At 42.4% G+C, this 15,264-nt stretch overlaps 1 protein-coding gene across 2 annotated transcripts in view; it reads right to left on the bottom strand.

Annotated features, from left to right (window-relative positions):
- Positions 1–1,670: 1,670 nt before the first annotated feature.
- Positions 1,671–15,264, bottom strand: part of LOC108648060 (chemokine-like receptor 1) — a 164,593-nt gene continuing 150,999 nt past the window's right edge. For both annotated transcript variants that reach the window (XM_031906139.1, XM_031906138.1), the window contains one exon: positions 1,671–3,265. In XM_031906139.1, coding sequence (XP_031761999.1) covers positions 2,316–3,239 — 924 coding nt within the window. In that variant the 5' untranslated portion in view covers positions 3,240–3,265 and the 3' untranslated portion in view covers positions 1,671–2,315. The remainder of the gene's footprint in view (positions 3,266–15,264) is intronic.

Below are 15,264 nucleotides of genomic sequence, written 5' to 3'. Positions count from 1 at the left end.
TCATACAATATTTATATTTTTATAGAGACCTGTATTGTTTGGGAGTATAGTTTTCCTTTGATAAAACGCTTAAAGGTACAGTACTTTGTGTAGTCACTTGGGGGCAGCTTTCCTACTTCCTGTTTCTGCTCCTGAGAGCAGTTCATCTTACTTCCCCTTAGTGCTGTGCTTCCTCTTGCTAAAAGGGGACCCAGTGCAGTGGGGAGGGGTTTGCAGTTAATTGGGACAAATTGGATTCAAGGGGTTTCTGAGGTCTTGGAGGCTTGTATTTTACTGGCTCACACCAGTGATGTTACAGACTGACAGAAGATGCTCCTGGCCAACATAGCAGATTTTATGGCCTTAAGGTTAGACATAAGCGTCAGAAGGGAGGAACACCGCAGGCGAAGCAACATAGTCATCCCATATGTGGCTGGAACATTGCATTCCTGTGTTTTTCAAACCCCGCAACACTATGAGACTCTCTAAGTTGGTGCACCCTAAAGACCCAACACCCAAGCACATAAAAAGTAACATGGTCTGTGCTGCCCAGTGTAATGAAGAGTGCTTTGACTTAAACATTGGGGAGACAAAAAAAACCTCTCTGTAAGAGAATGGCCCAACATAGATGGGCAAACTCCTCAGGACAAGACTGGGCAGTCTATCTACATCTCAAGGAAAAGGGACACTCCTTTGAAGACAGTAATGAGGCCATTTATGCCAGCCTGGAAAAACCATCCCTGAACAGAGGAGGGGGCCTGCGACACCGCTTGGCATCAACATACAATGCCGCTTTAACATCCTTACCCCGGTGGTTTCACAACAGTTCACACATCCAGTCATGTACTTTGAAGGATTAACCCCTGCATGAGAATCATGGTACCATTGTGATTGGATACCTTCTTACACCTAATAGCTCTTGCAGTGTATCAATTAACATTATTCTACAGCTCTTTACATGAGGTAAGTTTAAAAGAGGCGAATATCTCTCAAAATGCTGCAAAAGGAGTGGGAGAATGTTCTCTTTCTACCTGAGGTTTCTGCCAATGGGCACAACACCCTGCACAGAAGAAACCGTGATATCTGTTCATTGTTTAATAAGTGATTGGTCCTTGTTTTGGATTCATTTACATCACTGTTCTCTTAACAACGATGATCAAATTTTGGTCCACAAATGTAAAAAAAAGGAAAACTGGACATGGGTTGTACTTTTGATTTTACAATTGAAGGCAGTCTGTCTCTGTGCTCGCTAAAACCGGTTCCCAAACTCGTTTAGGCAAACCCTCCCCTCACCTTTGCCATTGTGAAGTGAAGGATTATGGGACTTGAAATTCCAGTGCTTTCCAGAGCATCGTTATACCACACACCACATAGGAACAAAAGGGATGTCAAGTCCAAGTTCCATTGGTTGCATTGCACCGAAAGAGGAAACTGGTGCATAGACAAAGACTATCATGGTTTCCTATCGTGGTATCATGGTTTCCTTTTAATCTGCGGTATATGCCTGTGTTAAAAAAAAGATATATATATTTTTGGAAGTTCAAAAGAAGATTGAGATAACTGGTTTCAGTGATGACAATAATTTTCCAAGTGTTCAAGTTTCCTCTGCTGTATGTATAACACAATACAAAATATATGCCCTGGGGATATAAACAATGTGTGTCAATTAATGCTGATACTTTGCTCTATTATACGGAAAGAATCTCCCTTGTTATAATGTTTATTTGTAGATGAAAACACAATAGAATCACTGCACATGTTGAGGTTCCTCAAGCTCTTAGAATGTCCTAAATGAGCTTTCCATAGCCTCCTATTCTTGTAACAAGCATCAGACACAGAGACCCGCAAACACGATACATTGAACTTTTTACAATGTTAAGCTCACCTCTATAACAAGGATTTAACAAGATATCATGAACATGGATTTTATGAACAATACTGAGGGGAGGATCATTGACAAGGCTTGATAATATCACGTGTAACACATTTAATGGGTTTTTCCCTGCCTTCATATTTTTTTAGCCACTACGTTATTCATGAAAAGGATGTGAATTTGGCTTCTATATCAAGATACTGAAAGCTTTCATGGTCCATGGTAAACTTTTTGTGGCAATCAACATAAATAATGTTTAAGTCTTTGTTTCTTCCAGAGCTGCCACGTGGAAACTGTTGATCCCAGTATTTCATGGATTTCCAGTGGTGCAATACCTTGTTCCGTTGTCACTGTTCATACAACATAGAGAGGCAAAAGAATACTGATTGTCCCCCTAAACCTTTACCTTGAATGTAGTCCTCTTTGGCGATTGCATAACAATTTGCAGTTGCAACTTGACACTTTACTGGGGCAGTTCTTCAAAGGCAGCTCTAAAAACTTGTGTTAGAGATCTCTTAACTTCATCTTTGAACTCTCGACCGACAAAAACGTAGAGTAGTGGGTTAATGCAGCTGTTGAACATTGCCAAGCACTTGGATAGTGGCACGCCAACCAGACTGACCCAAAGCGAAAGCCCCCCTAGGAAAACACGGGCCATTGCCAAAGCATGATAGGGAAGCCAACATAAAAAAAAGGAGAAAACCACCCCCGTAACAACAAGCAAAGGTTTGCTAGATCTGTTAAGTTTTTTCTTGTGAAGAGTAAGTAAGAGGATGGTATAGGAAATAAGTATTATGCTCAAGGGAACCAAAAACTGGTAGAGGAAGATGCAAACGGTGAAGATACCAGCCTCCCTTTTTTCCCAGTCTTCAAAAACATCAAGGTTTTTGCAAGAGCTTCGGTTCTTCTCTGTGGACATCTCTGATATGGTGTAAGAGCCAGGAACTAGAGCCACGGAAACAACCCAAATGACCAAGCATGTAGTGGCTGCCAGCCTTGGATTGCGGTAATTTTGGCACCACACTGGGAAGAGGACAAACACACAGCGGTCAATACTAATTGCGGTGAGCAGGAGAATACTGGCATAGATACTGAGTCCAAAAATGCAGTTGACTAACTTGCACAGAATGGGTCCAAAAGGCCAGTGTAAGTCCAGTAGCAAATAAAGGACAGTGACCAGAACCAGGAAAGTGGAAATAAAATCTGCCAGTGCCAGGTTGAAAAACCACACTGTGTTGATTGTCCTCCGAAGGCGGCAACTTGTGATCCAAATGACAGTCCCGTTGCCCATCATTCCCAGTAGGAAAATAAAACTGAAAATCACAGTGACCAACACCTGCATGACGTGGCGCAGCTCGGCATCTTCTGAGTCGGTCGTGGCGTTCATGGCGCAGATTCAGTCAGAAGAAACTCCTGGGGGGGGTTAAAAAATAAAAGGAAATTAGATAAGGAAAACAATGAAATGCACAAACTTTATAACTCGAATATTAAAGGAGAAGGAAAGGCTAGTAAAGAGTTAATCTCAAGCTGCAGGCATACCTTCAGTTCTCTCAATAGTGCCCTTAAGTCTCCCCATACTTCACCTGTTCAAATGATCAGAAGCCAAACAGGAAGAAAAAATGCTGAGCTGTGTAAAGAAAGTTCCCATAATGCCTCACTCCTGCACCGAGACCCAGACCAAGTGAACATGCTGAGTTAGTTAGACTATTAGTCAGCTTCCTGCTGATTGGCTCAGATCCACATTCCTATGGAGGGAGCGAGCTCTTAGCATTCTTGAGGGAGGGGGGAGCAGGAGAGGGGAGAGAGCTGTGTGTCTCTGGCACAGGAATTACAGACACAAGAAATCTTTTTTCAGAGAAGTCAGTGCAGCGTTTCTGTAAGTGCTTATGGCTGTATTTTACCTTTCCTTCTCCTTTAAAGATAACATGTTCCCATGATTTTTCTGTGAGTCGTAGAACTGCAGGGAAAAGGGATACTCTGTCCAACCAATGGGAATGCATGATAGCTGCAAGACGCTGCAATTAACAACTATCCAACCTACATTACTGGGACTTCCTAAAATAAAAAGTGCCATGCTCATTGCTGTCGCTTAAATCATTCGACTTGTTAAACCAGTACTGTTGCCATAACTATATCAGGAATATCATTGCTATGGGTTGGTAAATTGTTATTCTAGTTTTTCTGAAATCCAACTTACCAAAAAAACGTAAAGGCTCAAAAACCCCATAATGTTCCTACACATGATGCCCCATGCAATCAGTTGATACAGAAATGTAGTTATTATTACATACTCTTTGCATTGAGGATTACGTATTTAGACAGTGTTAGTATTCAGCACTGATGCTGAACTGCACTCAGTACTAACACCCACGGAAAATTATTGTCTGCAAACGAAAGCAGAACAATTCAACATGTGGGGGCTGTATAGAAGCAACTGTCCAGATTTGAAAACCCCCAGGTTAGAACCTGTTGTGAAGTACATGTTGTTTGGGCATAGTGGGTGCATGTAACAGTATGTAATCAGTATATAAAGTAATAATATTGGGGGGGGGGGGGAGACTTTTTTTTTTATTATAAAAACAACCCCCCCCTCAGTTCATTCCCTTGTCAAATGTGCTGCAGGCATAACAGAAACTTGGAACATATTTGTGACAGCACACAATTTTCCAAAAGTCAATTACAGTATTTTGTGAAGGGAAAAAAAACATAAATCTGGCAAATTCCACACCACAAAAAACACATTTTTCCATTAATGTTTAAAAATGTGACTAGTTATAAAAAAAAAAAAATATCATAAAACAGAATTTTAGAAGCACTTTATACACAAAAATATACATACAGAACATTTTGCCATGATTTTTCTTTAGGGGAAAGGGATATTCTGTCCAACCAAAGTAATCAAATTGGGGAGTCAAACATAGATTTTTTTTTTTTTTTTACTCAATTACAGTTTTTTTTTTTTATGAAAGAAAAACCTTTATCCGAAAAACATGCCAAAAATATTGAGATAAAATAGATTTGTAATTAATTTATCAATTGAAAAAATCTAATAAATATACACTCACAAAATTTTCAAATTCAAAAATATTGTGCCACAATTTTCTCAAGTTTAAATTTTCTCAGATCTGCCCCATAAAGTTACTCAAGCTTGGGTTAACTCAATGCATCTCAATGTGCAACACAATAAAATTTATTATTTGCCATCACTGATACAAATTTCAACTCAAGCCAATCAATTTATGAATTAGAAGGAATTAGTTATGGGCGAGAATCTGTCCTGTTTCACTTTGCTGAAAAATTAGCGAAACAAAAGGAAAAATTTGTGAAGCGCGTTGGATGCATGCAACTTTTTTTGACGCACCCGCACATATTTTGAAGAGATTGCACCCGTTTTAACGCAACCACAGGCAATTTGATGCAACTGTGCCAATTTTCCACGGCAAATTTTTGCAGAAGTTTCATGAAACAATTTGCCAATGGCAAAATACAGAGATTTGCTGCAAATCCATGTCTGGTGAAAATATTTGCTCATCACTAGAAAAAACTCTCTTTTTTTCCCCTTTCTATCTCTCGTTTTGACTCCTAGAGACTGGCAAAAATGTAAATACCTTTTTTTATTTTAATATTATTGTATTTTGGTGATTATTACCTTGGTAACACAAGAAAGTTATAGACACATAGAAGAAACCCCTATGGCCTAAATTGACCAAATTTGAAATATTTATTGTCAAAACAATTTGACGAATTTCCTTCTGCGATAGCCAATGATAAGTGCTTATTGTGGGAAACGCGTCAGGCTTCTTTAAGCATGTTTTGTCAATAGACATTTCACATTTTTATTTACATTGGCCTGAGTAGTTCCTTGCAAGTGCCTATCTCTATTTTTGAATCTTGATATTTCTACCATTAGGCTAAGGGCGGAATATTGGGCCTCTTGGGTTTTGGCTTTGTGTTTTCTGCTTATTTTGTTTCTTTGCTTTCCCTTTTGTTTTTATTTCAATGTAATAGATTTAACGAGTCAACGTTTGGCTGTTTAATACCAGTCAGATTTTCCTAAGCCCCGAATGCTTGTCATGAGTGAAAGAAAGATGTGTTTTCTTAATCTGATAACAGTTTGCCAAAGTCATCACATGCAAGTGAACTGAGAATTAATGATGCGCCACTAATGTATTTCTGCTATTGGCTATACAGACGCTCTTTCTTCCCTAGCTAGATCTCCTCCACTGGGCCTGGAAGAGAATCAATAAAAGGTACTCCGAGGTAATAAAAAGCAGTAATGATAAAGATATATGTTCTGCTATAATCAACATGCAGTACTGGAATTTAGTCATTTTGTTGTTTCCATAAAGAGGGGAATATTGTGGTAGGGAAGTGAACTCAACAAGGGTGATGGAGATCCCAGGGGCACCACCATGAGACGTCAGCTATGGGTGCTAACCGCAATGCACAAAGGACCGGACCTGTATTTATATTTATACATAATGATTCTTTCAGCCTTTTATGTTCCTTGTTTTGACCAGCACTCATGACCAAGGTGATAATATAGGCCATGTAAGAGTTAACTGGCACAGTAAGCTAGTCATAATTTACTGTAGTCTGCTGGTGATGGAAACACCAGAAACTAACAGTTCACTAAGGTCTGGAACCATCCAGATGTACTGGGTTCACAACCTGTGATGCGCGGTCTGGAACAAACCAGATGTACTGGGGTCACAACCTGTGATGCGTGGTCTGGAACCAACCAGATGTACTGGGGTCACAATCTGTGATGCGCGGTCTGGAACCAACCAGATGTACTGCGGTCACAACCTGTGATGCGCGGTCTGGAACCAGCCAGATGTACTGGGGTCACAACCTGTGATGCACAGTCTGGAACCAACCAGATGTACTGGGGTCACAACCTGTGATGCACGGTCTGGAACCAACCAGATGTACTGGGGGTCACAATCTGTGATGCGCGGTCTGGAACCAGCCAGATGTACTGGGGTCACAACCTGTGATGCACGGTCTGGAACCAACCAGATGTACTGGGGTCACAACCTGTGATGCGCGGTCTGGAACCAACCAGATGTACTGGGGTCACAACCTGTGATGCCCTGCTCAAAGCCCTGGTGATTACTGACTGATAAGAGCCATGCCATGTGGTGGCACATGCCCCGCCCTGGATCGCCCCAACTCTTCCCCCTGCAGCAAGGTGAGGAGTGGAAAGAAGGAGGGCTGACAAGTGGCGGGCTGATTCGTCGCATTGCTGGCCGGAGCTAGGGGTAGACAGAGAGCTGAGGAGGTATGTGCCTAGTGCCCCCTACTCTGTTGCGCCCTAGGCAGGTACCTACTCTGCCTACCCCTAGTTCCAGCCCTGGGGGGAGTGAAAGCCCACAAGGGGGTGATGGGTTAGAGTTCTTATCAAGACACCTTTGGTGAGTATGGAATCAGTAGGAAAAACCATGATCAATGAATATAGTACCATTTCTCTACTAGGTTCCCATAAAAAGTAATTGTCATTATATTCCTGGTCAGGTCCATACTCACAAGCTGACTCCTACCTCCCCCCAACCCCCAGTGCATTCCTGTGGGAGTGCCCAGTTACCAAATGCCCCTGAAACCTTGGAGAAAAAGTCAACTCTTCTGGTTAAAAATTGAATTTACTTTGGTAGACCATTTTCAGTTGGTAGTTCATCCCAGTTTTTTTTTTTTTTTATCTCCGTGCCACTGCCCTCTCAATTCCACCAGTTACAAATCAAGTGCGGTTGCACCTATTGAAACAGGGGAACCATGGAGCTACTGCCACCTCAAAACCAGGGGGGAGCCCCAGGGTTCCAACAGTGGTGGAAGTGACATCTTTTGGAGTTTTGAGTGTAATTGCCTCCAATTCATGACGAATTGCAAACACAACTACAGCTGCAGCAGGCGCAACCCCCCCCCCCCTGCTGTACACAAGAATTCTAGGAAAAAAATGTTGCAATGTGGGTAAAACACATGGTAATTGTGCTCAGAATTGCAATCTGCACACTGTGTCTGTGGTAAGTAAATGACTAAATGTGAGGCTTTTCAGCGGTCATTAGTGATGAGCAAATCTGTCCCGTTACGCTTTGGCAGAATATTAGGGAAACGGAGAGAAATTAGCGAAACATGACTTTTTTGACACCGAATGTGCCCAATTTTATGTGACTGCGCCCAATTTGACATGCGAGCGCAACTTATTTTGACACGAGTGCAAATTTTTCCGCAGCAACGCGTTTCGCGAAAAAATTCACAGATGGCAAAATGTGGAATTTCGCTGTGAATCCACGCCTGCCGAAATGATTCTCCCATCAGTAGAACTATCTAAAACTTGCCGACTTCATGTAGAAATCACTTTCCTGGAAGATCCTTCTTTTGTCTCAAAACTTTAGAGTTTTGAGTAGTGATGAGCCAGGCATGGATTTGCAGCGAATTTCCGCATTTCGTCATTGGCGAATTGTTTCACGAAACTTCAGTGAAAATTTGTCATTAAAAAAATAGATGCGTCAAAATGGGCGCGGTCAGGTCAAAATGGGCGCAGCCGCATAAAAAAAAAAAACCGTGGGTGGCAAAAAATAGATGCGGGCGTTTTGTGAATTTTTTGCCGTTTCACAAATTTTCTTGCTATTTTGCGAATTTTATGGCGAAGTAAAACGGGACAGATTCGCTCATCACTAGTTTTGAGATTTTTGATGCTATTTTTTGTGCAACAATTCTAAAAAGTTGAGTTTCAGAGCAACAACTAAAAAAATTTAGATTTTTTTTGCGACTTTTTCTCAAATTTTTTTAACATTGGAGGAAATGAGTTTAGTCGAGTTTGAAAATTTCAAAAGATAAGAAATTAAAGAGTTTTAGTAAATGTGCCCCTTAGAGTTTGACCACCATTAACCCTGTGCTGCAGGGATTCCCTGAACAAGTTACTAAGGGCACGCAAATAACAAGTGGTTGGTACAATGAACCATCGGGGCAACTTGCACCTTGCAGATGTCATTGTGTCCCAGAGATTAAATGAAAATGATTAGTTAAGAGAGAACACAATTGAACAAACCAGTCAAGGATAGGTCCTCTTGGTAAATTGAATAAATTGCTTTGCCCTTCACCAATGCGATCAGTTATTTATTGTAATAAGAGTCTCGCACACCCCAGGCATGTCTGTGAGTTTTCCTCTCTATTTAGCATTAAGTAAGATAAAATGAGGACTGTATGCCTAGCATTAGGGCTGATTTCCGGATATAGGTGCTTAATTGCACAAGTGCAGTAACCTGTAGCAACCAATCAGGCCTCTACTTTCATCTTCCAACTTGCCATAAACTGTTCAAAATGAATTGCTGATTTGCTGCTATTGTAAATGGCCCTCGTGTCATTTAGCATCAAAGCTGCCTGGGGCTGTAGGCAATGAGCAGTTAGAGAGCTCTCTGGTTTGAGCTTTGGCCTCTGGTATCTGTGCCCAAAGTTCAGAATGGGCGTGGATACCAGCTGCAGAGATTGAGGCCCCCGTGTGTAATTGCAACTGATCTGATGGGAAGGGAGATGTCAGATGAAAGCAAAATGTGCATCAGGGATGAGTGGGGAGCATGTTATTGAGTACAGACTCAAGTTTTCAAGATAAGTGATGAGTGAATTTATTTTTTTGCCAGGCATGGATTCACTGCAGATTTCCGCATTGGTGAATTTTGTAGCAATAGAGTAGCCACATTAGTGCAACCTAGAACACTATATTCATTCAGCAGAAAGCATTACCATACCTGAGTAAACAGCCCTAGAAGCTCCCTCTGTTTGCTTAAGATAGTAGCTGCCATTTTAGCTTGGTCTCAGTAGCTTCCTGCTGTAGCTCTAGCTGCTGGTAGCTCAGATCACACATTTTGATGGGAGTAGAGTGAATTCTTATGAAATCTTATGGGAGGGGGAGCAAAAAGAAGAAGAGAGGAGAGAGCTGCGCAGACTCGTGCCCCAACCCTGAAGGAGTGCTACAGGAGAGGAAGTCTGATACCAAAGAACATGATTACACAAAAGAAGACAAGAAATCCTGTTTTTTTTTTTTTTTGATAGAGTGCAGCATTTCTATGAGTGCTTATGGCTGTATTTACATAGACCTTTCTCATTAAGCTTACTTAGTTTTTACCTCTCCTTCTCCTTTAGGACAGTGGCACATGGGGAAATTAGTCGCCCCAAGAAAATCTTCGTTACCATGGGCGACTAATCTCCCTGCAGTGCCATCCCACTGGCAAGAATGTAAATTGCCAGTAGGATGCCAAACGCGATGCTTCATTTTCCCAAAGTCGCCCGAAGTTTCCTTGAGAGGCAACTTCGGGCGACTATGGGAAAACGAATCACAGGGTAAAACCTGATGCAAAGCACCTTCTTTTCATTTTGCCCCATAACATCTGCCCTAAACGCTGTTTGTGCTCCTCAAGGAACCCCAAGGCAAAGAGAGCAGTGCACTGACCCCCTTCCTATGGCTGCCTTGATCCTGACACCTCTGCACCTTGCTCCAAATCTACAGACTATTGTTATTGGAGAAAGTGTTATAGTAAGTGACAAAAAATTATAGACGACGTATAAGCTCTGCTTCAAAATTGGCGCAGTTAATAAATAGTAAAGTCTTTTAGGAAAATGTATAATAGATAGTACTATTTGCAATGAATCCCCACTCAGTAGAACTGCCTAAAAAACCATCAATAATTAAAGCAGTGGTGGTAAAATACACGTCATTTATTAGGACAGAAGGAGCAGCCTAACGCATTTCGTGCACTTAATCATTGGCCAATGACTTTTTGATTGTTATTTTACCACTAGTGCTTTAACTATTGATGGGTTTTTGCATTTAGGCTGTTCTATAGTAAATCCTTTATTTGTTTTGTAAAGCAAATAAACAGCCATGTCTGAATATTAACCCCTTGATGTACTTGCATAAATGACTGAGAAACCAACCTAATGGGAAAGAATGTCATATTATCATTTATATAGAATAGTTATGTGCCGCAATGATATATAGAATAACGCAATGCTGATTGCAAGCGAGGGCAGATCACTAAATAAAATATATCACTTTTATGTGATTATTTTCTTCCTTTTATAATAACTTAACCTAAAGGTCTAATGAATAATGAAAATCCGACCTTCTGTTATGCTAAATATGATCTCGTGTGATGTGTGCCTGGGCATCAGCTCAGCCTGTTATTCCAATCAATAGGATGCAGAATATTCAGCGTGTAATTAAGGTTTTATTAACAGCAAACACAACATGGACTCGCCTGCCAACATTCAGATCCCCTGTGCCCCTGGCTTGGAATTGTAACAGATATCTGGCAAGGAAGTGAAAATCACTGAGGGGTGCCTATTGCCCTAAATTCTGAAAATGGCAACCAAGCACTAATAGGAATATATAGATAAATTCTGAATTTCCCCCCCTGGGCCCCCTTAGCCCATAACAAGGTTACAGATATATAGAAACATTGGGGTAACAGTCACCCTGCTATAGTTCCAGGGGTACCCAGGGCACAAATAAGCACTCACCCCAAATCCCCCCCTAACTGGCCTTCAGGCTGGGCCCCCTTAGCCCATAACAAGGTTACAGATATATAGAAACATTGGGGTAACAGTCACCCTGCTATAGTTCCAGGGGTACCCAGGGCACAAATAAGCACTCACCCCAAATCCCCCCCTAACTGGCCTTCAGGCTGGGCCCCCTTAGCCCATAACAAGGTTACAGATATATAGAAACATTGGGGTAACAGTCACCCTGCTATAGTTCCAGGGGTACCCAGGGCACAAATAAGCACTCACCCCAAATCCCCCCTAACTGGCCTTCAGGCTGGGCCCCCTTAGCCCATAACAAGGTTACAGATATATAGAAATATTGGGGTAACAGTCACCCCGCTATAGTTCCAGGGGTACCCAGGGCACAAATAAGCACTCACCCCAAATCCCCCCCTAACTGGCCTTCAGGCTGGGCCCCCTTAGCCCATAACAAGGTTACAGATATATAGAAATATTGGGGTAACAGTCACCCTGCTATAGTTCCAGGGGTACCCAGGGCACAAATAAGCACTCACCCCAAATCCCCCCCTAACTGGCCTTCAGGCTGGGCCCCCTTAGCCCATAACAAGGTTACAGATATATAGAAACATTGGGGTAACAGTCACCCTGCTATAGTTCCAGGGGTACCCAGGGCACAAATAAGCACTCACCCCAAATCCCCCCCTAACTGGCCTTCAGGCTGGGCCCCCTTAGCCCATAACAAGGTTACAGATATATACTTACTATTATTTAAAATAAAAATAGAACATTGCTAAACAGCATTTTGATGCTTCCTCTTGTTCCCAGAGTCAGACATACAGAAAACCTCCGTTATTTTCTTTTGACATTTTTGTAACTCCAATTTCTAAGAAGTAGCGTGCAAAGCAAAAGACAGAGAGGAAGAAGTGGTCAGGAAGGCTGTATGTATGTTTTCTGCTTAATTGGGAGTTTTAAAGGGAAAGGGAGACTTAATTCTACTAAATACGGTATATCATGACCTGGCTGAATGAGAATCTTCATAGACATTCTGCAAATCCTCCATATAAATTGGCAGCAAAATATTTCACTTTACTCCATTTGTTACTTTTTTGCAGCATTTCATAACATGCGTGCTATAGAGTATAATGGCTTTTGTGCAACTATGCAACTACATTGTTTACTTTTATTACACGCACTGCAACACAAGCTTGGCAATATTTTTGATGCATGCAACCATAACCAGAATCATCTGCCAAAAAAATAACAAAATATTGCTATGGATGCCTGTGATGAAACCAGGGTCAGACTGGGGGTGAGAGGCCCACAGGGGCTCCCACACCCCCTTCAGGGGCCCCCAACTGCCTGTTTACCCAACCCACCTAATACTTCACTACGATGGGGGAGGGCAGTGGGGGAGCAACAGCAGGGGGTCAGCGGGGCCCACAAGGGCCAGGGCCCACCAATCTCACCGTGGATGGAGCCAGGGGCTATCAAAACCTTACATCTTGAACAAAAGGCAATGCTTGATAGGAAACTGCACTCTTACAGCCCAATAAAGCTCTATACAATATATCATTTCTATCCCCCAAACTAAAGGTCCCCATACACGGGCCGATTCTAGGTCTAAGGGACCAACATCAGCAGCTAATCGGCACGTGTATGGGGACTACCAACAGGCCTGCCCGACCGATATCTGGTCTGAAATCGACCCAATCAATTGGGCAGGTTAAAAAATCAAGTTGGATCGGGGACCACATCGGCTCGTTGATGCAGTCCCCAGACCGACTTTGCCTATACCCGTCGTTATAATTCAATCATTTGGCCCTAGGGAAAAACGACTGAATTAGCCTGGATTCTCCCGATATGGCCCACCCGTAGGTGGTGGATATCGGGAGAAGATCCACTCGCTTGGCGACATCACCAAGCGAGCGGATCTGAAGGTGTTTGGGCACCTTAACATTGCCTATGGTTTCTCCCCTTCTGGTTTTCTCCACAAGACCTGTACTTGTGTATGGGTCTGCTCTCCCATTCTGCAATTGAACCCTAGATTATGTGAGGGTAGTGGCTTATTTATATATAGGCACCCGAGGGCCTGTGCCTGGGGCAGCAGCTTTTAGGGGGTGGTCCAGGGGTTCCTATATAATACATTTTCTCTTTTTAGAAAAAATAAAAAATCCCCCCAGCCACCAGAGAGTTCGTGCAGAAATCCAATGATGAGTTGGGTATGCAGACTTCTCCTGCATTCTCCTGGGTCTTGAATTAGGGGTAAGAAATGGAAGAGGTGTGTGCCTAGTGAATTGGTCTAAGGCAGCTACAATCGGCCCATGTATGGGGACCTTTAGAATGGTGAGCCCAGGAACCAATAGGTACATGTCAACCCATTCTGTGCCCCCACAAACTGCCTAGTGAAAAGACAATTGGTTTGTTTAGAAGTTGAGTCTCAATTCATTGGTCTTCATTGGTCTTTAGTTTTTTATGTCTTTTACTGTATATCCATTGGCCTTTCCATTCTGCCTTCTAATCAAGTGGAACAAATGGGCAGATTTTCCAAGAAGGACGGGAGAAACATAGTTCAACTGGAAGCAGTTAGAAAACAATATATTTTGTCAGGATGAGCTAAGCTTTCTAAATATGCCTACATTTTTGTAATTCCACAGCTGTAACAAGACATAGAACTCTAACCCCCCCCCCCCCCGTATGTAATAAAAGGCACTAAAGGTCCCCATACACGGGGTGATTGTAGCTGATGATATTGGTCCTTTGGACAGCTTATCGCCTGTGTAGGGGCAGAAACGAGGGGCCTGCCCGACTGATATCTGCCCTGAAATTGGCCAGATATCGATCGCCCAGGTTAGAAAATTCAGTCGGATCGGGGACCACATCGGCTCGTTTATGCGGTTCCCGAACCGACTGCCCCCATTGCCGCCAATATAATTTGATCGTTAGGCCCCAGCCTACACGCTCCCCGATATCGCCCACCCGTAGGGGCTGTGTTTGCTTTAGAAGCAATAATAAGGTTCATAACAATGAATTGCTAAGTAGCAACAGCGGCTGCCATTCAAGGTGTCTGCTGTGTGGTTAGTCTTCCTCCAAGAACTGTGGTATGTAAGTGCCCAATACTGTACGTAGAGTCAGAGATAAGGGGTAACAACAACAGAGAAGAGATTGATATTAGCAGCATTAGAATATATAGGGATACAGATGGGGCTAGTGCCTTTCTTATCAGCTATCATGCTACAATACCTGAATATCTAGGACAACAAGTAATTAACTGATTTAAGTTGGGGCTACAGGAATACGCTGAATACAAAATAAGCACTCACTTCAAACCTCGTCCCAGTTGGGCTTTTTTGGCTAGCATTATATTCTTGGCACTTTCACCATCTTCTCCTATTTTTGTAGGTTGTACTGCTTTGTCTCTCACCATGATGCTACTGCCACTATCAGTCGTTAGAGGAGCATAAAGCAGCTCATCCACCTTGTCCTACTGATACAGTGTTACTACAATGCCCCGTCCTAGGTCCAATCCTTAGCTATTCTTTCCTTACACGGTCCCCACCTTATTTTATTATTCACAGGAGCCTTTCTACCAAGGGTTTTCTCTCCTCTCTGATGAAGTGAAAAACTAGTCCCAGTTTCATCTTATATGTGCACAAGTGGGTATCTTGATCCTGCCTATCACAAAGAACAATGATACCATTGTGACTACCCAAGTAGATCACGACACCAAGTTTAGGGATTCTTGTCCCTTAGAATAAAAAAACCTTCTATTATATATGTATGGCATTTTGGGTACTGTATAGGAGAAACAGCATAAGCTCTGGTTACTGACAGCAGTGTCTCTCAAGTCAGTTTGGACCCTGACTGCACACTCTCTATTCTGCTGTGGGAGCCAATGGAAAACAGATACACAT

This window comes from Xenopus tropicalis, chromosome 7, assembly GCF_000004195.4.
Source record: "Xenopus tropicalis strain Nigerian chromosome 7, UCB_Xtro_10.0, whole genome shotgun sequence".
Taxonomy (NCBI): Eukaryota; Metazoa; Chordata; class Amphibia; order Anura; family Pipidae; genus Xenopus; species Xenopus tropicalis.
This window is presented reverse-complemented; position numbering and strand designations above follow the sequence as displayed.